Source organism: Neurospora crassa, linkage group VII (genome assembly GCF_000182925.2).
Source record: "Neurospora crassa OR74A linkage group VII, whole genome shotgun sequence".
NCBI classification, from domain to species: domain Eukaryota; kingdom Fungi; phylum Ascomycota; class Sordariomycetes; order Sordariales; family Sordariaceae; genus Neurospora; species Neurospora crassa.
Genome location: NC_026507.1, coordinates 2,888,936 through 2,914,809, shown reverse-complemented (window position 1 = coordinate 2,914,809; position 25,874 = coordinate 2,888,936). Strand labels below are relative to the sequence as shown.

General features: G+C 51.2%; 8 protein-coding genes and 4 non-coding genes across 13 annotated transcripts; 8 read left to right on the top strand and 4 right to left on the bottom strand.

Annotated features, from left to right (window-relative positions):
• Positions 1-789: 789 nt before the first annotated feature.
• NCU02324 (hypothetical protein) lies at positions 790-4,761 on the top strand (the record flags this gene model as incomplete). Its single annotated transcript, XM_954657.1, has 3 exons — positions 790-1,275; positions 1,360-1,817; positions 1,887-4,761. The coding sequence occupies 3 exons, from the start codon at positions 790-792 to the stop codon at positions 4,759-4,761; spliced, it is 3,819 nt and encodes a 1,272-aa protein (XP_959750.1).
• Positions 4,762-4,912: 151 nt separating this feature from the next.
• On the bottom strand, positions 4,913-7,382 carry gua-3 (guanine-3). The gene is made up of 5 exons (XM_954658.3): positions 7,165-7,382; positions 7,036-7,053; positions 6,676-6,842; positions 6,591-6,614; positions 4,913-6,504 (listed from the first exon to the last, which is right to left on the bottom strand). The coding sequence occupies exons 1-5, from the start codon at positions 7,230-7,232 to the stop codon at positions 5,150-5,152; spliced, it is 1,632 nt and encodes a 543-aa protein (XP_959751.3). The 5' UTR covers positions 7,233-7,382; the 3' UTR covers positions 4,913-5,149.
• A 343-nt stretch (positions 7,383-7,725) lies between these two features.
• On the top strand, positions 7,726-9,398 carry NCU02326 (hypothetical protein; the record flags this gene model as incomplete). Its single annotated transcript, XM_954659.2, has 1 exon — positions 7,726-9,398. Exon 1 carries the CDS (start codon positions 8,100-8,102, stop codon positions 9,396-9,398), a length of 1,299 nt encoding a protein of 432 aa, XP_959752.1. The 5' UTR covers positions 7,726-8,099.
• Positions 9,399-11,153: 1,755 nt separating this feature from the next.
• Positions 11,154-11,226, top strand: NCU15300. The gene has a single exon. It is a non-coding gene; the product is annotated as a tRNA-Lys (tRNA).
• A 441-nt stretch (positions 11,227-11,667) lies between these two features.
• On the bottom strand, positions 11,668-14,339 carry NCU02327. 2 transcript variants are annotated; one of them, XM_011396836.1, is made up of 8 exons: positions 13,983-14,339; positions 13,323-13,823; positions 12,849-13,221; positions 12,662-12,761; positions 12,507-12,571; positions 12,384-12,414; positions 12,058-12,266; positions 11,668-11,969 (listed from the first exon to the last, which is right to left on the bottom strand). In XM_011396836.1, exons 2-8 carry the CDS (start codon positions 13,599-13,601, stop codon positions 11,794-11,796), a joined length of 1,233 nt encoding a protein of 410 aa, XP_011395138.1. In that variant the 5' UTR covers positions 13,602-13,823; positions 13,983-14,339; the 3' UTR covers positions 11,668-11,793. The 2 variants fall into 2 exon arrangements, with proteins under 2 accessions (XP_011395138.1, XP_011395139.1); XM_011396837.1 differs by having other exon boundaries at positions 11,668-12,266; positions 12,662-12,779.
• A 488-nt stretch (positions 14,340-14,827) lies between these two features.
• NCU02328 (O-methyltransferase) lies at positions 14,828-17,404 on the top strand. The gene is made up of 7 exons (XM_954661.2): positions 14,828-15,086; positions 15,147-15,765; positions 15,831-15,963; positions 16,021-16,144; positions 16,222-16,397; positions 16,480-16,655; positions 16,732-17,404. Exons 2-7 carry the CDS (start codon positions 15,559-15,561, stop codon positions 17,158-17,160), a joined length of 1,245 nt encoding a protein of 414 aa, XP_959754.2. The 5' UTR covers positions 14,828-15,086; positions 15,147-15,558; the 3' UTR covers positions 17,161-17,404.
• Positions 17,405-17,895: 491 nt separating this feature from the next.
• On the bottom strand, positions 17,896-18,922 carry NCU02329 (hypothetical protein). Its single transcript, XM_954662.2, has one exon. The coding sequence runs from the start codon at positions 18,749-18,751 to the stop codon at positions 18,188-18,190; it is 564 nt and encodes a 187-aa protein (XP_959755.1). The 5' UTR covers positions 18,752-18,922; the 3' UTR covers positions 17,896-18,187.
• A 162-nt stretch (positions 18,923-19,084) lies between these two features.
• On the top strand, positions 19,085-20,409 carry NCU17244 (hypothetical protein). Its single transcript, XM_011397072.1, has 2 exons — positions 19,085-19,611; positions 19,673-20,409. The coding sequence occupies exon 1, from the start codon at positions 19,216-19,218 to the stop codon at positions 19,519-19,521; it is 306 nt and encodes a 101-aa protein (XP_011395374.1). The 5' UTR covers positions 19,085-19,215; the 3' UTR covers positions 19,522-19,611; positions 19,673-20,409.
• Positions 20,410-22,207: 1,798 nt separating this feature from the next.
• NCU15301 lies at positions 22,208-22,295 on the top strand. The gene has a single exon. It is a non-coding gene; the product is annotated as a tRNA-Lys (tRNA).
• A 687-nt stretch (positions 22,296-22,982) lies between these two features.
• NCU15302 lies at positions 22,983-23,054 on the top strand. The gene has a single exon. It is a non-coding gene; the product is annotated as a tRNA-Arg (tRNA).
• A 472-nt stretch (positions 23,055-23,526) lies between these two features.
• NCU15303 lies at positions 23,527-23,599 on the bottom strand. The gene has a single exon. It is a non-coding gene; the product is annotated as a tRNA-Lys (tRNA).
• Positions 23,600-24,870: 1,271 nt separating this feature from the next.
• Positions 24,871-25,459, top strand: NCU02331 (hypothetical protein; the record flags this gene model as incomplete). Its single annotated transcript, XM_954664.1, has 2 exons — positions 24,871-24,999; positions 25,121-25,459. 2 exons carry the CDS (start codon positions 24,871-24,873, stop codon positions 25,457-25,459), a joined length of 468 nt encoding a protein of 155 aa, XP_959757.1.
• Between the last annotated feature and the right edge of the window lie 415 nt (positions 25,460-25,874).

Below are 25,874 nucleotides of genomic sequence, written 5' to 3'. Positions count from 1 at the left end.
TGCTTCTTGGGTGAAATTGCCTTTTTCGAACTTTTGCCTTCAATTCTCCTGTAGCATACGTTCATACTGACCTCGTCAGGCGCGATCCGAATCCGAATCATGCCGCCAAAACAGTCCGCCGAAGGGTCGCAGCAGTCCGACTCCGGCGCGCCGAGACCTGCCACGTCCCGGTCGTCCGCTATGTCCGGCAGGAGAATAGAGGAATTGTATTTCAAACCGTCAAATGAACACTATCGCAGAGAACTCCCGAAAATCATCTACTACGAAGAACTCGAAACGATCCGACAGGAAAACCCGATTGTTGATCCGATAAACGCTGCCGCCCCGATTGCAACGGTCGAGATTTGGGAGCGCCCGGAGGCTTTCAGGGAGGCTGATGTTGCCACAATTGTCGACGACGATGGAGAGGGAAGAAGTATTAAATTCAAGCCGCTTCCGTTCAAGACGACGGCTGCTGTTCCTAGGAGCGAAGATAACCCGACGACGTCGACTACGCGTACACGAGGGAATAACGAACCGGTCAGACTAACCTCAAACCACGACTTTACAGAGATTAGAAAGCGACTCGGATATAAAAGGTCCATCGATGACCACTTTGGCAGATACAAACTAGCTGCAACTACCAAATATACCGACCGGTATTCTAAGTCTAATCTTGCAAATCCAATTTCCGATCCAGACCTGGCGACTATGCTCGGAGACTTCGATTGGTCGGGATTTTTCAAAAACCACAAGCGATATTTCAAAAACAAACCAAATCCCCCCGCTGTCCTGTACAAGGGCTTTCCCATGGTCGAAAAGGTGGTCTTTGTGATGCATCCAAATCGGTGGCACTCGGAGGACAGGGATGGCAAACACTTGGAAGATGGGCACTGTTACTGGACTTCTGTCGCGCTGCTGATCTACGGCAGTGCCAGCTTCTGGCTACTCGTCAAAGCGGAACACCTCTGGTATCTCGAGAGCATCCTCAACAACCCTCATCATCCTCGCCACGATTTTTATAAGAGCATGATGGAAACCAAATTCAATACCAAGGCGGACGGCATACGAGGCCAATATACAGAGATACAAGGAGACTTTAATCTCTGGGAGGCACTGCACATTCCGGGCCTTTGGGTGAACCACGACCCGTGCTATTTGACTGCGGATCTGTACAAAGTCTTTCTCGTGCTTTACAAGTACGACTCGAATGTGGATGTTCAGTTTATCAACAAGGTCTACGACATGAAGACTTTTGGGGCCTACAATAGTCGGCACGTATTTCTTTGCTATGCTGTACGTCCACTCACACCTTCATGTTCCCCCCAGACAATGTGACCTTTGAGAAACGCGAGCTGACACTGCTGTGACCAACTATAGCACGGAAATCACTATCGACCCATGCTTCCGAACGACTATTTACCGTACGAGTTTCGTCTCCCACGCCCCACGCTGGCAGCAACAAAGATGTACAAGCTCCAAACGGCAGAACACAACAGACCGGTTGACGGCTTATCTCATCACTGGCGGGCACCATTGAACTCGATTCCATCTTCACTATTGCTTCCTCGAGGTCCTCATCAAGATTCGGTAACGGAAAGCCACATCTACAGAGTGGTTGGGTATGATCCCCCGGATTTACCGCCAGCTAGGCCAAAGCGCAAATTTATAGTTATCGATGACGATGATGATGACCCCAAACTACCAAGTCCAAAGAATGCTAAGGTTGAAAAGACAGCGACTCAGACGCAGAGTGCAGAAGCGATGAAGCCTAGATCGCCAACGCCAACGCCAACGCCTGCACCCAAGGCTACCACTCCGGTTAAATACACTCCTCGGTATGTATCCCTATCTATTGCAACCGCCGCGGCGACTACCACTGATAACACTGCTTAACCAGAAAATAGAAATCACAGATTGCCGAGTCCAAGGGTTCTACGACCACCTAGACCTCTTCCAATACCCAATTGTCCAGTCGTCATACCCCCGGTGGGCAAGGCCTTTGAAGCATTGTGCGGCGAATTAGACGAAGCAGAGATGACCCAAGGCCAAACAACGTCCACAGCTCTGATCTCTCGAGGGCCATTCGGCCTTACTGCCCTCTCCTCTCGACCTCCACCCGATCTCACCAAACTGTACACGTACTTCCCCCATCACGACCGCCAACTGCTCGACAGCTTCTACGCCTGGCTCATCCAACCCGAGAATATCGTGAAACCAGTCTACCAAGTCCTAGACGCTCTGGAACTAGGCAACCAGCGATTCGAACAAGCCAAGAACCCTGCTCTCGCCATCCGTAGTCTTCTCGGTCCAACAGCCGACGTCGCTGCTGTGGTGACCTTACTCACCCGCTACGACTTCCGCCTGCTCCTGGAATTTTACTCGTACGAGATGAAAGTCGAGAACAAAGCAGGCAAAAGCGCTGCTCAACTGCTCGACGAGCTAGAAAAGGGACATTGCAAATGGACCAAGGGTATCACCGCCCCTACGCACAGAGGTGTGCACCCGGGGATTATCTACACCCTCGAGATGATGCTCAATCGGTACGACCCCGTGTTGCTGGCCGACATGGCGCAGTGGGCCAAGTTGTCTATGTCGGCTTGTGCAGAAGCAAGCCAGTGCCAGGGTCTGGGAACCGAGAAGAAGTGGAGTAATGCCCAGCTGGTGCAGTTGTTAGAGGGAAAACATCAGCAGAGGGAGGAGGAAAAGAGGGTTGAGCGGGAAACAAAGGAAGTGAAACGGAGATTTATGGACCGACTGGAGCAGCAGGATAGACTGTTGGCGCACCGAAGAGAGTGGGAGGCTCGGTATTTCAGGGAGCAGTTTTGGTCTACGTTTGATAGTAGGACCATGGAGGTTGAGATGACGGGGCGGGTGAGGGGAGAGAATGAGATGAATCTGGATGAGCCCGACATGGGTAATCTGGACATGATGGGGATAGACTCGTTTGCGCCTGGACCACCGCCAGACGGGACCCTTCCGATGGATATGGGCCCGGATATAGACATGGACGCAGATGGGGATATGGACATGTGCGTTGATCAGGAGACTGAAAAACGACGGGAACGCGAGAGATACTTGGAGGAAGCGAGGCTGAAGGTTAAGGACGTGACGAATAAGGAGAACTATGCAGACCTGTTCATAAAGTCAAGGAAACCCCAACATGGCCGTACAGAGGAGAAGCAAGCGGAGAGAAAGGTTGACAAGACGAAGCCGGAGGAGAAGCCGCGAGAAGCCAGGGAAAAGGGCGCCGACCAAAAGGGGAATGATAAGATGGACAAGCAGCTCCATGAGGCGCAGAGAAAGAGAAGGGAGCAGTACGAAAAGCAGAAACGGGAGGCGGAGAAGGAGAAGCAGAAACGGGATGGGGAGAAGCAAGAACGAGGAAGGTCTCGCGCAGGTTCTGCCTCTGGCTCCAGTGGTCGTCGGCGCTCCGTCTCTCGTCCCGGATCTAGTTCAACCACTGCATCTGGCACCGGACGACAGCGTCGCACATCCCTCTCCAGAGCCCCTAGTACAGGTCCTGGGAATCCGAGCCACATGCGCGAGGAAACAAAACGGCCTCAACTCGAGAATGACACTGTCGTCGATGACAATCCCATGGCTCTGGTACTGGCAAGACCTCCACCTCCCACTCTCAAGTTGCGGCCGGCTACACCTCCCAACTCTTCGACTCCCGCAGGTGATGACCCTTTTGGACCTGCACCTTCCACAACCACAGCGAAACTCGATCCAAAGCGTACAGCTTTCTCTTCTTCTACTTCAAATGCCCCTTCTAGCTCCATGGCTCCTAGACTCGATCTCGGGCCTATCAAACCAGCCAGAGGCTCCAGTTCTAACCTTGCCTCCAATGCCAGCCTCAACAAACCCACCGCGCCAGGTAAACAGCCAACAAAGCCTATGCAGAGATTCGACCCCAACACAGCTACGAGACACAGCAACTTTAACCCCAACGTCGGCACCAAACCCAACACCCCCGGCAACACGCTCAACCCAACATTTAATCCCCAACCACGCGGCGGTCCTTCAGTCCCAGCAGGTCCTAGCCCAGGCTCCAGCTCCGGCCCTAGTCCAGCCTCCTCACGCTCTAGTACCTCTCTCCTTGGCTCTGGTTCTGGCTCTAGTTCCAGTACTCGACCCCGTTCTGGTTCTGGTTCTGGTTCTGGCGCTGGTCGTCCTCGCGCTGGTTCCGGTTCCGGTTCCAACGGATCCCCTACACGAACCACTGGCAGACGATTAGGAGGAAGAGCAAGATCGTCGTCCAGCTCATCAAGTTCAACTTCCAATAAACCATCCATGTCAAAAATCATGGACCAAAATATGAATAAGGTGACGAATGCAAACGCGAATATCAACCCAATGGCACTGGCGCTTCAAGGAGGAGGAAGCGCGTTTGCGAAATCCGGGTTTGCGGCCCTTGGTTCCTCTACTGCCTCTACGGATAGTTCTTCTGAAAGTATGTCACCTGTGAGGACACAGAAGCCCGTAAGCTCAAGCTCGAGGAGTCTTTCGAGGGTGGAAAAGAAGAAGGATGAGGGAAGAGGTGGTGGTGGTGGTGGTGGTGGAGGGAAAGTGGCGAGGAAGCCGTGGTTGTCGGATGTGGCGGAGGTGGATGAGGATTTATATGGGGAGGAGATTGGGATGGGGAGTGGGAATAATGGAGAGATAAAAGTGGAGGTGCAGGGTCAGGGGGACGGGGAAGATATGATTGATGGGAGTTTGAGGATTGAGGAGTTGGGGAGTGATGATGCGGATTTTATGGTTGATGATCCATATTGGTGAGAGGATTGATACTTAGGTAAGTATCTAGAGGCAGATTTTCCACTACACTAGTAAGAGGGTTGATGGGGAGTCAAGCGGCGTTCGGAGTTTGTGGTTTTATCTACGTGTCTGTGCTTTTGGTCTATAGGCTTGGCTTCATGATGGTTTGAGAGTTATGTGAATAGAAGTGCGCCGGTTAGAGGAGTACTATGACTAGGTAGTTTTGAGTAGGAATAAACAAGCACATATGATCTCCATGACTCAAATATGGCAATTGGCACAACACACATGGCATGAACACGTGAATTCTATTTCATTCCCCATCTGTTTTACTCATGGTATCTTTCATTCATTTCCTTTCTTGCAGACGTTTTACTTTTCCAACCTTCCCGCTAGACCAAAGACCCGCTTACTCAAGCTCAATAGTGCCAGGAGGCTTGCTGGTAATGTCATAAGTGACTCTGCACACACCGTTGACCTCGTTGACGATCCTGTTCATGACGCGCTGGAGGAAGTCCCACGGGAAGTTGAAGGCCTCAGCCGTCATGAAGTCCGTGGTCGTCACGGCGCGCAGAATGATAATGTAGCCATAGACGCGCTTGTCGCCCATGACACCCACAGCACGGCTAGGGTCAACCGCCGCGTACGCCTGCGAGATCTGGTCGTACAGACCGGCCTTGCGGATCTCGGAAATGAAGATATGATCGGCCTGGCGAGCAATGCGCACCTTCTCCTCCGTCACCTCGCCCAAAATGCGGACGGCAATGCCAGGACCGGGGAAGGGGTGGCGCATGACGAGTTCCTCGTGGATGCCCAGAGTGCGGCCGAGCTCGCGGACTTCGTCCTTGTACAGGGAGCGGAGCGGCTCGATGAGCTGGAGACCCTGGCCGTTGGTCATGCGCTCGGGCAGACCGCCGACGTTGTGGTGGGTCTTGATGGTGGCCGAGGGGCCCTTGAAGGAGAGCGACTCGATGACGTCCGGGTACAGGGTACCCTGAAGGAAGAAGCCGATCTTGGTGCCCTTGCCGGACTTGGCGGCGGCCTCCTCGATCTTCTGGGCCTCGGCCTCGAACACGTCAATGAACTTGCCGCCGATGAACTTGCGCTTCTGCTCGGGGTCGTGGAGACCCTTGAGGCCCTCGAGGAAGTCCTTGGAGGCGTCGATGACGGTCAGGTTGATGCCCAGGTGCTGCTTGAGATCGCGCTCGACCTGCTCGCACTCGTCCAGGCGCATGACGCCGTTGTTGACGAGCACGGCCCAGAAGCGGTCACCGATGGCCTCCTTCATCAGCTTGGCGGCGACGGTGGAGTCGACACCGCCCGAGACGGCACCGAGGACTTGGCCCTCGGGGCCGACGAGGTCGCGGATACGGGCGATTTCCTGGTCGAGGAAGCGCGCCATGGTCCAGTTCTGGGCGCAGCCACAGATGTCGACGGCAAAGTTCTTGAGCAGCTGGGTGCCGTTCTGCGAGTGGGTGACCTCGGGGTGGAACTGAAGACCGTAGATGGGCTTGGTCTTGTGCGCGATGGCGGCGTACTCGGAGTTGTCGGACACAGCGACCGTGTGGAAGCCCTCGGGCAGGGCGCCGAGCTTGTCACCGTGCGACATCCACACGCGCATGGAGTCCTCGAGACCGGCGAAGAGGCGGTCGACGTGAGCGTCGTCGCCCTTGAGGGCCTTCAGGTTGGAGTGGCCGTACTCGCGGTGAACGCCGGCAATGACGTTCTCGGGGCTGGCGCGCCAGGCGATCTCCTGCATGCCATCTGTGAGAGTGTCAATGATGCCCCGGTGATTCGAGGTGAAGGTGGATAGACCGTGGTGACATAAATCACCATGAGATATCACATACAGCAAATGCCAAGAATGGGAACACCTAAGCAATGAGAGTGTTAGTAAAGATCCCAGCAGCCCTTCAGGACAGAGGTGATGCATACCAAGCTCGAACACGGCAGGGTCGACGTGAGGAGCACCGTCCTCATAGACGGAGTAGGGGCCGCCGGAGAGAATGACACCCTTGGGCTTGTAGTCAAGATCGGCAATCTTGGTGGTGCATGGCAGCATCTCAGAGAGAATGTTGAGCTCTCTCATACGACGGGTGATCCTTTGGGAGTCATTGGGTTAGTGTGTCTGTTGTCTACGCTTGGGGGCTGCAGGGGGGGGTGTTGAGAGGGTGAAGGCAGTCTGGGGTTCACAAGTAAACAAAAGCAACCACGACACGACAGAGCCCTAGAGTACACTAGTAACTCATCTCTCGCATGAGTGAATGTACAATGGAAGAAAAAGAAGAGACCTACAAATGAGTGTACTGCGATCTGTTATGAGAGAACGGAACGGCTTGTTAGCACTGGATGAACACATGCACATATATCCTTGCATATTGCAGTAACAACAATTAAGCACGCAGAGCAGGAGGACCAACGCACCCGAAATCCAAGGTCAGGATGGTATCGAAGGCCTTGGTAGGCACCTCTCCGAGGGTAGCGGCAGCCATGGTGTTGGAATTGGAGGTTATCGACAACCAAGATGCGAATGTGCGACTTCGAATTTTGGATGCCGGATCTCAAAACGAAGACGGAAAGAGAGAAAGAGAGGGTTTCAATTTTTTTCTGGGCCCTGCAACAACCACACCCAGTTTCAGGCGGCTCGGGTGGGGGAGGAGTCAGTGTCCATAGACGAGACGGGGACTCTAGATCTCGGATGACTCAGCTGCCGATAAGCTGATAAGAAGGCTCTGCAGCCAATCAATGGAAGCCCCTCAAGACGGGACAGAGTCATTGATACCCCACTCCACCCAGTGAGCCCGCCAAAGTTGGGTCCCACCCATCTGTCACTGCAGTCTGGGTGCTGCTCCACGGCCTGGAATTCCCCAGGTGTTCCAACTGAACTCTAATTCCACTTCATCCGCACTTGAACTCTCTTCATCTGTTTGCCACACTATGCCATCATCAATCAAACAAGCGAACAGTGACCATGTTACTTATTATCACAACTGACGTGTCTCAACCGAGTGCTCACCGGCTCCATCGGATGCTCTTCCGCGGGACAATGCCAATGTTACGGTTTCTTTCAGCCTCTTCCTCGCCCAAGTCTTTGTTCAGCTTCTCTGTTCCGCGAATGTGTGCTTCCTTCGTCGTCCTGTCCACAGCCTGTCTATAGGAGAAGCATCTTGTTCACCCGAAGCCAGTTCGACTTAAATAGACCCCGAGATCCAGTGTAACCATGTTGTTGTTGTTGTCTCGATCCACATCATCAGCTCAAACAAGCAGCCTCAACCTTGCCCTCACGACCACATCAACAGACACTGACTCACCAGAAAGCGACGCATACCATCACCATCAGTCACCACCAGTCATCCAAAATGGGTAGGGACACCAAGATCGTTGAAGAATTGCTCACAAAGCCTTTCAGCCAAGATTCGGATCTCGACCATGTCCCGTTCCGGGATATGGAAGCCTACGTCCACAGGCCCGTCGAGATAAGGCACAAGGAGTTGGGCCTTGGGAAGCCGAAGAGGCCTTGCAACCACTTCGTTCTCTACCTCACCGCCAATTATGCCCGCGCCAAGACATGGAGGGACGCCCACCGTACCGAACTTCCAGAAGTATCTCATCCCACGCATATGATATCAACCATCCTCTCGCGGAGCTGGTCTCTCGAGCCTCCCTCGGTCAAATCAAAGTACCAAGCTCTTGCCGTTATTGATAAGCAGATGAACGCCAAGGCCTTTCCTAACTACAAGTACCATCCTAGACGCAAGCAGGACAAGTCCCGCACCCTTCCCTCCACTACTGATGCCAAGCAGGCCCAAACTAAGGCGGTCGTTATGCCCCAGCCTCTGCCCCCTCACAATCTAGCTTCTCAAGACTTCTTCTCCTCGCCGAGTACTCAACAGAAAGATCTGTCACCCCACATCTTTCAACGCCTAGCCGCACTTAGCAGCCATGCTAAAGAGCTAGAGAGCTTCCTGACTCTCTGCCAGAAATCTGAAGTCATGCGGGCCGCCTACTGGCCCACTGACAAAGGTCTGGACTATGAACTGGCCTGTCTCGAATACAATAGCTTCGTCGCCTCCACTTACGAGCAGCTCAGAAACCACGTTCGCAACACCCAGGTGCTCGAGCCCTACGTGCCCAAGGTTTTCAACCTTCAGTGGTCGTATGATGAAATAATCGGTATGTACAAGGTCGCCCTGCCTACATATACTTGGCCATCTCTGGAGCTTACCATGCCGGCAAATTTTAGTATCCCTATGCCTATTCCCATGGAGATCGATCAACAAGTGCCCTTGGATGGCTTTGAGAACGGCTTTTCTGCTGACATTGGTGTAGTCCCCTCCATGGATACCAATCACCCACTGATTGGCTTGGAGGACAGCCTTGCTAACTTAGCCGATATATCGGACTCGGATATCGAAAGGGCTCTCCGGGAGTTCGAGGTTGCTGGTGCGAACACCACTGCCAGCGAGCCCGTTGTCAACGAACCTGCTCAGGTGGAGCAAGTGCCCCTACCTGACTTTACTGGTACCGAGGGTCTTACCGATGCAGATCTCTTCTTGGATCAACAGCTCTCAGAGGCCGTCGATCAAAACATGAACCTGAGTTTCCAGGACATGATCAACATGGACATGGTCATGCATGAGAGCGAGATGCCCCTGTGAAGAATACTTGAACAGGAATAGTTTCGGATATTCCCTTTGTGCTACGTCTACTTTGTCTCTTCTTTTGCATTTTCTTTTTCTTTGTTTGCTTGGCATTCTTTGCGTCAGTCCGATACTCTCATAGATTAGCTGTCTTTTGTCTTGTAGCAGTACTACCGGACCAACACTAGCACAATACATTTTGTTTAACATGCATGCCAACTCTCGTAAAGTGATGTGTACCCGTTAAGTGACTCTGATCCTTTGCTCTTGCACCCCGTGTCCGAAGAAGGTCGTGTCTCCCTCCTGACATATACGGCCTCCAATACAGAGACCCTTTCCATCAATCGCAATCTAGCAAACACTTTCAGCCCGCCTCAACTTAGCTACACGGTATCTGTGCCTCTATGATAATGAGTGTCTGTTAAAGTACCTACTTAATCCTCTGGGGAAACCTGGTCGCCGCAGTCTCTTAAAAGCAAAACGCTTCTCCTCCTCTTCACCATCAACAGCATTTCCCCGTCATGGAATTTCGAAACGCGTGGGGACTATCCTATTGAGATTAATATATTGACATTAGGCCTTTGGCTACCTACCTAGGGGCAGGAGTTGTTCTTGTACTTGGCAGTCCATAAACCCCAGGTACCTATTCTTAGACTTTAACGACTAGACATGACAGTGTACGGCAACCTCATTTACAACCAAAATGCTAGGAATATGTTGTTGTTCTTGGATCCCTATTCCTGATGCCTCCTGAAGAGCCTGTGGAGGAGTCGATGTACCTTGTTGTGGGTGAACCTGGTCCTCCTTTTAAAAGCGATGATATGTAGCCCCCCAGTTTTGCCTCGAGAAATTGCTACGTGTAGGTAGCGATTTGATGGTCTCGATGGGTGGGGATGTAGGGCTGCCGAGTACACTAAAGCAAAAACACCCCGGGCGGCGGGCGAATTTGACATTGGTAGAGGTACCAAGAAGTTGTTTCGATACCTCCCCATATGAGGGAATGGATCTCTCTCTTGAAACGGCAACCTCCAGTCAGGTCCGAACGGCAACTTCAAAGTCGGACCGCATGTTGACCATAATGCTGATGACGGATAAAGGAGAGAGACGAGAGACGGAAAAAAAAAACTTCACGTCTATAGGTGGGGGAGAACAACGGAGTGTACCGAAGCCATCACTACTAGGTACCGTAGAGAAGGAACAACCCAACATTGCTCCTTCAGGTGACTACCTCGCCGCCACCGCCGCCGCCGTCCAGTCCTACGTGTCGAGTGCGCAGACCTCGGTCAGCGGGAGACAGCGGAAGCTACCTATAGCCCGCGCAATCTGGTCTCGGTCCCGGGCGCATCACATACCAGGTAACGGCTCCGGGGATCATGATGGGTATCTACTATCCCGTGCCGAAGAGTTATACTCCGCCGGCACTTGCGATTGAGAATTGTTAAAAACGAGGATTGGGATTGTGTTTGAGAAGGGGAAAGGAGGGTGTAAATGGCTTCAGATTTCCATCTGGTATTCATCGTAGGGGAGGGATGTATGGGTTGATGATGTAGTCGAGGAGTCCAGTAAGAGGGAAAGGAGGGTGGTAGGGGTAGAGAGTCGGGGGCAACGAAAAAGGTGCAACAGGTGTAAAGAGACGAAGGATGGAGTAACAATAAAGCCGAGAATGAGGAAGGAGCCATGCCGGAGTAAGCACCGCGCTGGCTTCTCCCCTACCTACGTACATAACCACCTTGTCTGACACTAACTTTCAACAATTGGCAGCTTCGTCAAGCTGCCCGGCTAGCTCAATCGGTAGAGCGTGAGACTCTTAATCTCAAGGTTGTGGGTTCGACCCCCACGTCGGGCTCAATTCCCGATGTTCTCATCTGAGAACAATGTCCCTTTTTTCTCTCTTTTTTTTTTTTTTTTTTTTTTATTTCCTGTGTTGGAGAATTTTTCGCAAACTTTTCTCGCTAGCGCCCCACACTTGCTTCAGTGGCGAGACCCACTTGCCTTTTTGGTTTGGCGAGGGCGATCTTATTGGTTGACTTTTCTAGGTACCTTTGTGGTTTTGTCACCCAGACAACAACACCAACTGGAGGGAACAGGAGATCGAACGAGGATTGTGTACCTACTAGTCATATAAAGGAACAGTTTGGGGAATGCAAATAATCTAATTTTGAGCCTTGCGGTCGGGTGTCTTGGGAAGAAAGGAAAGAAAAAGAAGCCGAAATGCGATAGCTGTGGCACACCACAGGTCGATGTCTTGACGGAGATCCTGCTGACTGCGCCGAACCCAGCATGAAAAACAAGGAGAGACAAAGGAAGAAAAACAAAAGAAATCAACGACGCCTTTGACCAAAGAAGCGAACCATCCGTTCACGAAACCAATCAATTTCAAGCCCACCCTCCCTCTTTTGCTCAATACCCCCATCTAAACAGCAGCCCACCTAGTAGCAGCTGTCGTCTCCCCTCCAGACTCACTCACCTGGTCATAAGCAACAGTTACAGATCTAGTCTGCAAAATCCCACCGTCATGTTCACCGTGCTCGCCCTCCATTTCATCCCTATGATTCCCCAGCCCCGAATCATCTTCGCCATTGTTACTGTCTTTCTTGTTCAGATTCTCCTCACTCTCCTCCTTAGCATGCATCGTGAACCCGTACTGATCCACCTTTTTTTTTCTTTTTAAAGGTACTTCCCATCTCGAAGGCGTCCGGTCCGGTCTGCTTGCTGCTTTTGCTCAAACCAGGATTTCCTGTGCCTTCGGCATAGTGCTCGTTATCGTCATTGTTGGAGTCGGTCTTGTAGCCCCGGGAACGCCAAATGCTGCGGCCTTTGGCTTTTTCGACCAAGGGTTGGAGGAGGGGGATGCAGGCTGCTATTATTATTAGGTTGCCTTCGACTCTGTGGGTCGAGGATTAGTTGAGATTCTTTAGCGGTGAGGATTGGAGGTGATGATTGGGGTTAGGATCTCAGACGGTGAGTGGCTAGGTAGATTGGTACTGTAGAGGTAGTACTTACGAAGTCCAGTATAAGGGATCGCAGAGTTCGTCTAAAGGTGAGCCCGCTGGTTAGTTTCCTCCTTGAAAAGGGGACTGCCTCTTATTCGATTGGGATGACGCCTGACACCGAGGGAATACTTACAGCTAACATCTTGGTTGGACAGAGTCGATACGCCAGTTGCCTTGATGATACCTACAGCACCCGATCTAGTAACACGTTGTCATGTCAGTCAATGCGAACGTGGCATGGGGCAAACAGCGGAGATTGCAAACGTCAACATCATGAGAGGTACTTACACGAGACCCATGCCGAGAGCACAACACAGAGCTAGCTTCTTTTTGGTGTGCATTTGTAACTTCCACAGGACGGTAGCTGGGTATATGGCCAGGTAAAAGTCTAGAAACGCGGAGCATGCTGTGGAGGTGGGGTGATGATGTGGTTAGCCGCGTCTTGTTGGTCTTTGAGCGACGAAAATAAACTTACTACTAGCCCAATAAGCTAACCCCTCCAACAATTCCGGAGCGAGACAATTATGAGGCATGGTAAGAGTCCAAAGCGCCTGGGTTGGCGTGCACTGCAAGAGCAAGGTCATAACCATGGCCGTGAGTGATAGACAGCAGATGGTGCCCATGGACCACAAGACGATAGTATGCAGCCGACTGGGCACGAGCAGTCGGACCAGGAGAGCAATGACGGCCAGCTTGGGGAAACCGAGTGTTTCGATTCCGGGGAAGTAGGCGGCCATCATCCACTTGATGGTGTTTTCCTTTTGCTCGAGGTTGAGATCGGCAAAGTGTCGGCCGTTGCCCCAGGAGACGGATATCGTCACGAAAATGTTGGAGAGAACTGCGCAGAACTGTGAGGACATGGTCAAGTCGTGTCAGCTGGGGAACTCTCTACGGCTCCAGAGGTAGGTATTCAGGTTATAACCGGCGGTTCGACTGGGTGTGTACCTACACAAGAGAAGATTATAATGTAGTCATCGAAGCCGAGCTTGTCGTGCACTACGGCTCGGACGTAGAAACGAGCGCTGACAAAGAGAAGGGCGAGTGCTGTGAATACCCAGCATACGGTAAGCATCATTGGCCCTTTATCGTCCATTTCGTCTGGGTAGGCGGAGCAATACTGCCGCCTAGTGTTTTGAAGGGAAAAAGTGCACTTGAGAAAACCCAAAACTGCTGTACATACCGAAGAGCAGAGGTACAGATAGATATCAAAGATCAAGGAAAATGGCATGCTACACAACACTCACGTGTATTTACTCGTCTCCAGCGTTCAGGGTCATCAACTTGGGTAGTAGCAACGAAATCTGTAGTAAGCCTCCAGACCAGGAAAGATAGAAACCGCCCGCTAATGTCCGGGGATCTTGACATTTGAGCCCCGTGAAACCATGAACCCTGAATCTCGAAGCAGCACCCAAGCCAACGAAGGAGCTGGGATTTTCTTCTTTTGGAACATCTACCAACAAGTGTCAGTGTTCTCTATTGCAAAACTCGTACTGGGTCGCTTGCAGGCAGCAATCAAGGGTTGAACGGGACGGGGCTTGATGCCACCTTGACCCAAGCCGTCGGGACTCGAACTCTCTTGATTCTAAATGCAAATGATGTGCAGGCATACTCCACCCTCGGTTACGGTACTCTCATCATTCTTGACTGGCTTACGAAGATGAAAGGTTGATAGATTCGAGCAGAAGGTCCAGTGACCTGTCATACAATGACATGGTTCCTTGCAGGAGTAAGCATAGCCCTTGGGTGGCCAGGTCGGAACCCCCTTGTCTTCAGCGAAAGCAGCAAAGTCCAAAGGGGGGAGATTTCTTTGAATACTTGTACAGTGTCTGGGCTGGTTGGAGAGAAGCTGTTGGAGAGGGCGTTACGAGGTCAAGATTTTCCAGATTGGTGTGTCGTGAAATTGGAAATCATCATGAGGAAGGCTGGCGATGTTTGTCCTGAAATTGGTGGTTGCCGGGGATTTGGTGATTGATGGCTGGGAAGTTCCATGTCTGGTCAAAACATTTGAGGCGGAACGAACCAGGTACGTACGTAAGGTACCGTAGGTTACACCCATCGGAGAGATAATCACGACTGAGTGTCCATGCTGGTGGGAATTGCCATCCCCGCCTTCTCCCGTCGTCTCGGCACCGTAGCACCTTCCACTTGCAGGGCAACGAACCCACTCCACGCATCCAGATGTTCATGATACGGGGCGTTCGGTGCATGCTGCACAGTGATGTTTTGACGCTGTTTTGGCCCGGAACAGCGAGCCGGCAGTGCCTAAGAGGCTTGCTAGGCGGGACTCGGTTAGTGCCGAACCGCTGTCAAGGCGTCAATGGTGGCGGTCCGACTAACAGCCTCATCCGGTGGGTCCAACCCGACATCTGGCACAGTGCAACTTCCGTGCATCCGTTCTTTCCGTCTTCACTGCAGTTCGTTCTTTCTACAACACTCGGTCGTCACTACCTCTTTTCATGATTACCTCTACTATGAATGCAATCTTCATGACCGCCGATGGAAGGCAGGTGACTCAGCGAGTTATTCCCGGGAAAGCACCACGCACACTGCGGAGGGAATGTGGGCAACAGCGGAGATGGCTGGAGAGAATCCTTAGTAATTCATACTTTATGCCACCATTCCCTTACCAACGGCGGGAGTCAAGAACAGCCAGCTCGAGCCTCGAGGGCTACCCCCACCTGTATACAAGCGAACAGTGGGTGGCATCATCGTGGTACGTCTTCCCCCCATATCGGCCCCGCGTTAATTAATGCTAATCGATATCTCTGGCTAGGTACCTACTCCGACCCATATCCCCGAGCTACTAAACCCGTTCTACCACCAAACCATAGCGACCACCGCGTTCAACTTGCCAAAACGGTTACTCTGTTTGCTCCATGAAACATTTCTCCGTCACCACCGAGTGCTTAGGTGTGTTGCGCCTGATCGGGGTTTGATCTCTCCCCGAGGAAGTAGGGGCAGCGGAGGAGCCTCACTTGAGCCCCACGTTGTACGGCTGACCACATCTATGTCGAGATAAATTCGACGCGAGTGACACTTAGGGGTAGGCCTGTTGGCGTCGTCGACTACTTGGATACGCAAGCTGTATTGTCTATATAAGTAGCGGCATACATCTCCCCCCATCGAGCTCGACGACCTCTTCCCCATTCTCCAAGTTTCAGTAGCACATAACACATACAGCCAGCATGTCCACAGCAGTTGATCTCTCGCTCGCCACTCGGCCAAGTGATGCCGATGCTGTGCCGGGCTTGATCGAGGATCTTACCTCTCTCAATGGAAACTGGACAGAAGACGATGAGGAGACGCGCCACAAGATGGTTATCAAGGCACGGAGTCTTCTCCAGTCTCTCATGACACCCCGCGAGCAAATGTTGCAACATACATGGGCTGATGTGAGTGGCTGACTGCTTCCCCCAAGCCATCTCTGTCGGCTTACTAAAACCATGTTCGAATACAGCCCGGACTTGATGCTGCTTTGACCACCGGTGTTGATGTCGGTCTTTGGAAGCTCATGGTCAAGAATGGCGTTGATGCCGTTCACAAGGTTGACCATCTTGCTAGGTCTTTGGGCATGGATCCCGAACTTCTCGGTTAGCGACTCGATTTCATACCCACCCGACAACTCAAGCTAACAGATCATATAACAGGCCGCCTGTTGCGCCATGTGTGCGCCATGGGCCATCTTGTGGAGGTTGCTCAGGATGAGTACAAGCTCACAAGCTTTACCAAATCGATGAGCCTCGATGTCATCGGCGACAGTTATGTTTGCCTGTGAGTGTTCCCCTTACTAGCTTCCTCGAAGTCGATGTTGTTAACCATTTTTTTATTTATTTTTTCACATTCTACAGACTCGGTGGCATCGGCCGCAGCCCAATCGACTTTTACAAGTTCCTTCGCGAGACCAACTGGCAAAATCCCGTCGATGCCGCCCACACGGCGTTCCATGTGTCATACAACAGCGACGTGCCAAACTGCATGGTGTATCTCGGGTCCATCGGCATGGGTCCTCAGATGAACCACCATAGTAAGTCATGCGCCGCCGAAGGATATATCCTGCAATAGTACATGGGAGGCAGCATTGCTAACCTCGCGTTTCACACTCATAGTGGGCGGTTACAGGCAGGGCCGCTTGCCGTGGCATCATCCCAAGATCTATCCTGTAGAGAAGGAATTGTTCCCCGGTACCGATGCTTCGTCCGATGCGCCGCTGGTTGTCGACGTTGCTGGCGGCCTCGGCCATGACATCGACGAATTCAAGAGAAACTACCCCAACCATCCCGGCGTGAGTAGCCCCATCTATTTGTCATTCCTGACATGACAAGAAATTGGGCATGATTTGACTGACTGGCCATGTGTAGAAACTGATCCTACAAGATCGTCCGACTGTCATCGAAGACATCAAAGACATCGATCCCACGATCCAGCGCATGCCCCACGACTTCCTGACCGAGCAGCCCATCAAGGGAGCCAGGGCCTACTTTATGCACTCCATCCTGCACGACTGGCCTGATGATGTCTGCCAGAAGATCCTCGCCCGTCTGGCGGAGGCGATGAAGCCCGGATACAGCAAGTTGCTCATATTCGAATGCGTGATCCCGCGAACCGGTGCCTATTGGGAAGCAACCGCGGGTGACATGCTGATGATGACGCAGCTGTCGGCTTGCGAGCGGACAGAAGACCAGTGGCATCAACTCATCGAGGGCAGCGGTTTGGGCCTCAAGATCGTCAAGTTCTGGTCGAGTGGACTTTCTGCTGTTGAGAATGTCATTGAGTGCGAGTTGGCGTAAGTAGGTAGCTACATCGGTCGGACGGAAGGTAATCTGGTAATATTTAATCCTCTCACGATATCCTGACTCGATCAGATCAGCATGTCAACGCGCTCAGTGCTCTGTTCTGTTTCAATGTTCCGCTATGACCACCCGCCCAATCTTCAGTCCTGCTTGTTCACTTTCCGGATCTGACCTCCGACTATCAAATGAGATCATGTCAAAGCGCTCCGTATATTCCCAATCTCCAACACGGCCAACCGTGAGCCATACATCCTTGATCTACTGTAGTCTTGGTCTTTGGCTGTTCTCTGTCGCAAGCACTGAAGAATCATGATTGGTACCTCACCATTAGTGTTGACCGCGAAGCTACCACCTCCACTTGCATCATGGCGGTCTGGGAAATTGGAGGACAATTTGTCCACACAGGTGAGGTCCCAATCATAGCCTCTTCCACCATGCCCGCGGGTTGACTTGGAAGATCCTCAAAACTTGGATGGGGACAAGGCGCTTGGGATCATTTGGCCGATTGTTGGTGGTGACCCATTAGAAGATTGCGAAGTTTCACTATATAAGCAAGTAGTCAGCCATCTTACTATAGTTTAAAGAAGATACTGTGAGATAGGATGAGGTGAACGAAATTAAACAAAAATCACAGTCTGCAGGTCCAGGATGTTGAGACGGGCGCGTCGTCACGGTAGCGGAATTGCAAGTGTCGGGGACGAGTGATATCGAGGAAGTTTTGGGAAGAAAAGGGAGAAGAGAAGAAGAGTCTCATTACTGTAACCTAAAATACCCGAGGAATGGAAGACGATTTACAAAATACGAGTTCTTCAGACCTGTGTCTATGACGGTGCATCGTGTACAAACAACCTAATCCATATTGAAGTCGTGCAATCTCAATGACCACTCTATACACCGAGTTACTCTTACACATAAAGTTGTGATACAAATTGCAAGCACATGGAGCCCTCACCACTAATGCCCATCACATAGGTACCCATCGTCTATTCCCCTGAGTGCCACCACACCTCGATACGGGACCATATCAACCATCACGCTGCAAGAAACGCTCCAAGTAATCCACCTTTCCAATCGACACGCCCTTCATCCGGAAAATCGCATAAGCGGTCTGCAAATGGAAGAAGAAATTGGGCACCGCGAACTTGGTGACATAATGCTGCGGCGTCATGTTATACACCTGAGCCAGCAACTGCAGGTTGATCGTGTTGAAACGCAAGTGCGCCTCATCCACCGTCTTCTTGTCCACCTTGTTCAGAAAGTCAATCGTGTGCTGGCACCGCTCAATGAGCTGCTCGATGGTGGTCTCGTCATCGGCAAAGGCGACGCCGGTCTGACCAGTAATGATGTCGACAAACTTCTTGGGCGTGTTGCTGGCACATTGGACCTGGAAGGTCAGGGGCTTCATGTCTGGATGCAACGTCCAGTGCGGTATCTCATTCAGTGAAATGTCGTTGACTTGGGCGTGCTTGGTGGCGGTGACGAGGAGGTGCTTGAGGGTGTGTTGACCCCGGAGGAAGGTGGGGATGCTGACGTCGTAGAGGGAGAGACATCCCGAATGGTCAATCGGTACGATTTGTTTGTCGGCCATTGTGACTTGAAGGCAGGGAGGAGACTCTGTGTGTGATAATTTGATGTCTGGTGAGGTATGTGGAAGGTGGTTCCTGAAGATGATTAACGGGTGCAGTTGTTGGTAAAGGGGAGTGCGCTGAATGTTCCTTTATTCAACACGTACACAATTACCTAGACAGGTCGAGAACACATCATAGCATCCAACACTCACCTCACGCGACTGTGCTTATGACGCCAGAGCTCTGACAATGTGGTCTTTGAACACGGCGGGGGAAATAGCACATTTGCGTCATCATGAGTTCATGTTGCGGACCTGAGAAGGTCCAACCCTCCGGCATCACCCTTCACGGCACCAGACCGCCCAACAAAATGCCGCAGAAACATCGTCGCCAATCCTACAGTTCAGTCTGCAAAACTCCAGCAGAGCCCACCTGAACACCGAGTTAACCTTGCCGTTCAAAACTTCATCAAATTCTGCATATCATGGGCGTTCGAGATCTCAACTCCCGACCCCCAACCCCACTATCAACAAACCTGAGCGTCGGACGATGTGCCGGATCAGGCGCAGAAGAGGTTCGGGTTCAATCGCCTCCCGGGAAGAGTCGAGCTCCATCTTTATCTCTGGCTTCCACTACTGATCAGACTCCAGAAATCGGCGACAAGGGATTGTCCCCGGAGGCACTGTCTGGTGTCGAGACAAATTCAGAGGTAGTCTTTCAGGAACTGCTGACGGCACATGTGCCTCTGACCAGCAGCGCGGCGACGGAGTCTGGGCGACAAAGGGAGTGACGTTCTAGCGCCCACTCGAAGAGATGATTCAATCCTTGTCTTGGACAGACACTGGCCGTAGTTGATGGAGAAGTCTCGGCAATCATATAGGTGAGCATCCATCTTGGGGATTGAATGTTTTAACTCCGAATCTGACTGGACTTGGGCACAGCAATCGCAACGATACACTCGGTCGTTCCTCAAGACACAACCGTCACAGATGACGGAGATCTTCCGCCCACGCTCGAATCCTACGTCGAAGCTCAACGTTGTTTGCGTAGAGCGAAGCAAGTGCGATGACACAGACGGACGCAGCAAAACAATTTGAGAGATTTCAGCTCCGATACTTCGCCGACACCGAGGTCCAGACCCAGATCCATACACATCCACGAATGAAAGGAAACATGCAAAGCGGGAAATTGAATTAAGCCATGCACGCAACCATCCAGATCTCGTTTTCCCTTCATTGGCTTTTCATTGGCTCTCCCGATCATGGACGGGACAGGAGATGTGACCATGCACCCCTTCGGCTCATCGTAGCATTCACCCGCCTTCCCGGTTAAAGTTCTTACACTGATTGAGCTTATTCTTGCTCGGAGAGTTAGCGTGTGCCCTTCTAATGGCTGGGTTAGTTCTGTTCTGTTCTAGCGGCATTCCATGCAGTCATACGCTGGTATCCTCTGGAGCCAGACGAGTTTGGATCGGCGTCGTGCTATCCGCAGGTTGTTGGAAAGTATGGTCTGTGTCACCTGGAGAGGGCAAGTGTTACTACAGATCTCCGAATAGAGGTCTGGCACACAGAAGTTCCGCATGACAACATTTGAGTTGCCACTTCCAACATTCATTTAGTATTCAATACCTTATGTAACGGTTTCAACCTGAGTAGTGTACACTACAACTACCTCGTGTAACGCTTTTGGATGACACCTGCCACATGAATGTTTACATGTCTGCATGTCCTCATTTTATTGTGTGTTTCTCTCCACAACCCCTATCGACACAGGCAAGCCAAAAAGGCCGACGAAGTATGACGGACGCCAAACATTTCTTGCGGGGAATGTCTCGAGCTAATTTTCTTCAAGGAACTATCGCATGTGGCAAAAAGTCAGGAGTGCTTCCGGGGAGGATACCATGACGATTTAGGGGGAGAAAAGGCTGGAAATGAGAACACGAATGGACAGTTGCAGCTCTCATTGAGCATCGAAGACTCCTTGCTTCCATAAATCAAGATTAACACGGGAAGAGACCGTACGTCGCAGACATCTTGAGCTAACACCATCAAATCATCCAATTCACCTGTCAAGTTCATGCATGGTAGATAACTTCATGCATCCAATAATCATCTCGAGATCCATCACTAAATAGACTGGCAAAGCCAAGACGGAGGAATGTAGCGATATTGCTTACCTCTCCAGCCAGCATCGTGTAACGCAAACAGTGGTATCCAGGGTAGCAGGGGTTGTGAGGGAGACATGGGCTTTGGCTGGGCCTGGAGATTCACAGACCTGAATGTCTAGTACCTCTTGAGAGATTCTAGAGTCGACGAAACCCTTAAATAGCCCTCACGAGTTCCTCTCTATTCATCAACTACTTGATTATCTTCATCCGTTACCCTGAGATTCTTAGACAAGCTTCAAACCACATCAGAGCGTCCCACTATCTTCTCATCCAGGCCATTTTCACCAACTTGACCACCAAAGGTAGGTATCTGCATACCCTCTACGCCTCGTTGACAAACCATCCAGCTACTATTCCTTATCCCACCCATCACCACCTCAATATATTCTCCCTCCCCATAGATACCCCGGTACATACCCAAGCTAACAGTGACATACCCACCCATCAGATCAAGTCAAGATGCGTCTCACAACCACCCTCTCCTTCCTCCTCAGCCTCCTCGCAATTGGCACCGTCACCGTCACGGCCGAGAAGTGCGCCTGCAAAGGCGGCACCGACCACTCCAAGACGGCCTGTGACCGCATCGGAGCCAGGTACGGCGTCCTAGGCTGCGGCTTCACGGGTTGCTGCGTCAACCCCGGCACACAGCACAACCGGTTTGTGCAGGCGTGCAAGGATTTGGGCTATGGGTTCAAGAGGTGTGATGATTGTGCTAGTTGTTAGGTACCTACCTACCTAGGTAGGCGGTTTTATCAAATGTGGGAGAGAGGTGTTGATGGGGGGTTTTTGAGGGGGAGTTGTAGGGGGGAGTCGTAGGCGAGGAGGGAAATGGGGATGATGAACTTGGGTAAATCAATGCAATGGTGGATGACGCTGGGGTATTTCTTAGCAACACGACTGAGCAATGGTTGACATAATCTGTCTTGTTTCTTGTGGTTTTGGTTGCTGGTGTTGTTCAATTTGAAAGTGTCGTTGCTTCTTCGTGTCGGCGTTGCTTGACAAGTGGAAGGAGGCATCATGCAGCGGCAGACCTGTTCTGTAACTGGCCAAATTCGACACTTTAAGCAATCTGGATTGCCTCAGGAAGTATTTTCTGAGAAAGTAGAATAGAAGAAGTGTATCAAGATCACAAGAGAAAAGTTTTTATCGTGGATGGATGGCGTGATTTAACTTCTAGTCTAGAAGAAAGGGCGATGTTGTCACTGTCATATTGAAGATTTTATCTTGGCACCCAATAAAAAAACCATGAGTACCTTATAGACCAGACATTTGTCGCTGATTTGCATCAAGGAATGATTGATAGCCGCTTGCCCGGCTAGCTCAATCGGTAGAGCGTGAGACTCTTAAGGAGTTCCTCCGTAATCTCAAGGTTGTGGGTTCGACCCCCACGTCGGGCTCAATTCCCGTCGTTCCATATCCTTTTTTCAAAGTTCGTTTTTTGCCTGCTTTCCATATTTTTTTCCTCGGGTTTCTCTCACTGTTGGGTTTCTTTTGTTTTTTCTCTTTTTTTTTCTTGCTTCATCATACACTTGATGAACCTGGTCGCTCACACCGATTAGTGAAGGAGTCCTGCTCGCTTTGTAATGTGGTAGAAAATGCAGGCTGGCACGCTGTATACACCTCTGCCGGCATCTGAATTGTTAGCGTGGTACAGCCACCTTTCAAAATTCAGGGAAATTTCGAGGTTAGCCAAGTAACCAGTTTTGTACGGGAAATCAAGTCATCGCCACTTTGCACCTCGCCGCGCCAACCCTTTGAATGCCACGGGAGGTGTTGAAGTGAGTGTCTGATTTATGGTGGTGGTTGGAGTAAAAAGCATTCAACTTCCGCTCCAAACTTTCGGTCTCTCTGTAACGAAAAGGGTGAAATGGCCAGTGTCGAACGAAAAATTTGAGGATAGTATAATCGCTAACGATCAGGATTTCAGTTTAAGGAAATCATCAACTGAAGCTCGCTCCAGATACCGGGCCAACAAGTCTTGTTGACGAGAAGGTAAGAATGCTGTAAAAGACATCAGAAGCATTGTTGCAGGATGGTGAAAACAGTAGGATATAATGCTCAAATTTGAACCCTGCTATCAACAAGGTCCGCTGGCTCAATGGCAGAGCGTCTGACTACGAATCAGGAGGTTCCAGGTTCGACCCCTGGGTGGATCGAGTTATTTTCACTTTTACCCGTGGATCCCATGATTAACCAGATCTCTACGGTGCTTCTTTTTTTTTTTTTTTCTTCCCGGTATTTTTGTGCTCCTCGGAAGATAACTCGCCTGCAAACGTAGGCTGCACAGGCAATGGTCATTCTCATGTATTATTCATGATTTCCCATGCGCCGCGGGGCAGTCGCTTCTGATATAGTTATCAACTCGGAAATTCTGTGTAGGAATGTTCTCTTCACACACGACCATAGCCTTTTGCCGTTACGACATAACCCCGAAATCACGAATGTGTTTACACGGACCAACGAACAACGACTATCAACACTCGACAGCAGAGAAAAGAGCAACAAAAGGGAGAGGACGAAACGAATAAGAAACCACGAAAGCTAAGAGTCGAAGGAGTGCATGCATGGATCAAGCACAAACCAAAAAAAACCCATAAAAATGTAGATGTTGTTGAACATCGGGAATTGAGCCCGACGTGGGGGTCGAACCCACAACCTTGAGATTAAGAGTCTCACGCTCTACCGATTGAGCTAGCCGGGCGGTGTTTAACCGCCTGTTTGTTGTTGGAGACGGCGCTCGCACGTACTCCAGAAGAAGCCATTCCCAAAAGCTTGGTGGCTTGCTTCGGACGTCGAGTGAAGCATGTGAATCTGATGGGATGTGAGTCGCGACGCAACGTAACTCAAGCACTCAAGGCGGAGGACGGGTGGTAAATGTCGAGACCTACCAGTTGAGGATGGAGTTCAAGCTTCTGTTATAATCCAGCGGTTGCTTTGCTTTGTTCGTTCTGAAGTCTTTGCACTCCTTTGTCTCTGCGGAAGGACTTCGGATCGGGTATGAAGGATCAAGGTGTCACATCGGACGGTGGTGCGTAGATAGTGAAGCGATGTTCTCTTGAGGTTGTGAATGTCCGAAGATGCAAGTCGGTTCATCGCGGCTTACTTGAAATTCAATCGACAGAGTTGGGACATTTTCAGATGGATAACACTGCACCAGGACTTGGGGTAGCTGACCTCGGGGCGGAGTCTGCGCATCTTCCGTACCTGCCCTGCGTTCATCTTGGTATTGGGGAAGGCCCGACCGCTGCATAATCGAGGTCCGGTCTGTGCAGCATCTACCTCATCCCATGCCCGGTGTCATTCATTCCTGGCAGACACAACAGCAGCTGTCTGGGATGTAGACACACGATCTACGACGTTCAACCGGACTTGCTGCTGTCAAGTCCGGCACTGTCGATGGCTGGGGCCAATGCTTCCACCAAGTCCGCCACTTATTTGCCAACTCTAAGCGGACTCGATGCTACAGATCATGAGTTTGCCCGGAAATATCCCAGCTCTGATTGTAGCAGATATGTTGCTGGATGAGAGAGTCTGCAAAAACCTGGCACGCCTTGGTTACGCATTGCTCGAGAGTTCACTGTCTGGCAGTCTCGTTGTCCTGCCCCAAGGTGAGGCCATAAACTTCCGTCCTCTTCCAAGATTTTTGACCGGCTTCCCAACTTCCCAGTTTGCCTTCTCTCCTCACAGGCACACCGCCTGGCACCATTGGACACTGCCATTTTCCCCATCACCCCTGAAATATTTTTCAGTCGATATATGACAGGCCTACCCCCCCTCGTTGCGATTCCAATCAGTCCCCTGCGTTCACCTTCCACAATGTAGGATAGCTGCAATAATATCCTGAGTACCAGCGGGTTACCGTATTTTAGCTGTCTTTTTGGGGTTTTGTCTTAGTCTTCTTCCTTTTTCCTCCAATCAACCACCCTCTCACACTCCATCCAACCCTACCGTGAGCACCACGGTCTGGCTGCAATGCGCTTCCCCAGATTTTTCCAACATTTCACCACAGCTTTGCTCTGCGGGGGGCTGCTTATTGAAACCACACTCGCAGAGGGAGGAGGCCAGCCCAATATAGCTGTCCAAACCCTGATACCTCAAGGAGTAAGCAGACAGATACTTCCACTTATCAAGCTCTTTTTATCCCAACTTAACACACCTCCCTCCATTCCATACCTGCTCAAAAAGCTGACTTCAGTCTCTCTCTCTCACACACACACATTAGGATCCTACCAACACAAACAAAGTCACCGGTATCGGGGTCTCCTACTATCCAGCCGCCTCATCAATAAAACACAAGAGCAGCGGCAGCATCATCATCATCAACAGCAAAGATGAAGGATACGAGACTGAAGTCCCCTGTCTCTACGTCACCACAACAGCCATCACACTCGTCGATATTCTCGTTCTTCCCGAGAGTAGTGAGGATGATGATGAGGATGATGATGATGAGGAGGGTGACCGCGGGAGCAACACGGAGATGATGCCCACGGAGATGCCCACATGGACGGTCTTCTTTTTTGCAGCAGTGCTGGACGTTGTTATTCGAGGGGCTTTTGTTTGAAGTTGCTGACCCGTGCAGCGGCCCGTCGTTAGTAGGGAATAGGACATGACAGGAAGTGACGAGGTAAATAGAGGTAGGCTTTTGGGATAGCGGGGAGCAAATCGGAGTTTGGGATGGGTGTTCTTGTATAATATCTTGCGAGGTGTGTGTGTGTGTGTGTGTGTGTGTGTGTGTGTGTGTGTGTGTGTGTATATGCTCAGACGAGTTAATAGCTGTTTTTCGATAGCAGCATGCCTGCAGTACTGGCTCGATTTGCAACGGGGAAATATGACTGAAATTGGCATTGATAGTCGTACTTATGCCAAATTTTGAACCCCCTTAGTTCGATTCTAAAAAGCGCGGCGACATTGACTGATGGTAAAGCAGCATACTTGTGTACTTGGAGATACGCTGAGCGACAGCTGGAAGGATACAC

Excerpts from the sequence above, each read along its gene's own strand:
- NCU02329 (XM_954662.2), bottom strand. The coding sequence starts at position 18,751 with ATGGCCGACAAACAAATCGTACCGATTGACCATTCGGGATGTCTCTCC.
- gua-3 (XM_954658.3), bottom strand. The coding sequence starts at position 7,232 with ATGGCTGCCGCTACCCTCGGAGAGGTGCCTACCAAGGCCTTCGATACC. Across the intron at positions 6,615-6,675 it reads CCCTGCCGTGTTCGAGCTTG|GTGTTCCCATTCTTGGCATT; the intron begins GTATGCATCACC and ends CTCATTGCTTAG. Across the intron at positions 6,505-6,590 it reads TCCCATTCTTGGCATTTGCT|ATGGCATGCAGGAGATCGCC; the intron begins GTATGTGATATC and ends ACACTCTCACAG.
- NCU17244 (XM_011397072.1), top strand. The coding sequence starts at position 19,216 with ATGGGCGTTCGAGATCTCAACTCCCGACCCCCAACCCCACTATCAACA.
- NCU02328 (XM_954661.2), top strand. The coding sequence starts at position 15,559 with ATGTCCACAGCAGTTGATCTCTCGCTCGCCACTCGGCCAAGTGATGCC. Across the intron at positions 15,964-16,020 it reads CATGGATCCCGAACTTCTCG|GCCGCCTGTTGCGCCATGTG; the intron begins GTTAGCGACTCG and ends ATCATATAACAG. Across the intron at positions 16,656-16,731 it reads ACTACCCCAACCATCCCGGC|AAACTGATCCTACAAGATCG; the intron begins GTGAGTAGCCCC and ends GGCCATGTGTAG.
- NCU02327 (XM_011396836.1), bottom strand. The coding sequence starts at position 13,601 with ATGCCATTTTCCTTGATCTTTGATATCTATCTGTACCTCTGCTCTTCG. Across the intron at positions 13,222-13,322 it reads ACATTATAATCTTCTCTTGT|TTCTGCGCAGTTCTCTCCAA; the intron begins GTAGGTACACAC and ends ATGTCCTCACAG. Across the intron at positions 12,267-12,383 it reads GATCCCTTATACTGGACTTC|AGTCGAAGGCAACCTAATAA; the intron begins GTAAGTACTACC and ends CTCGACCCACAG.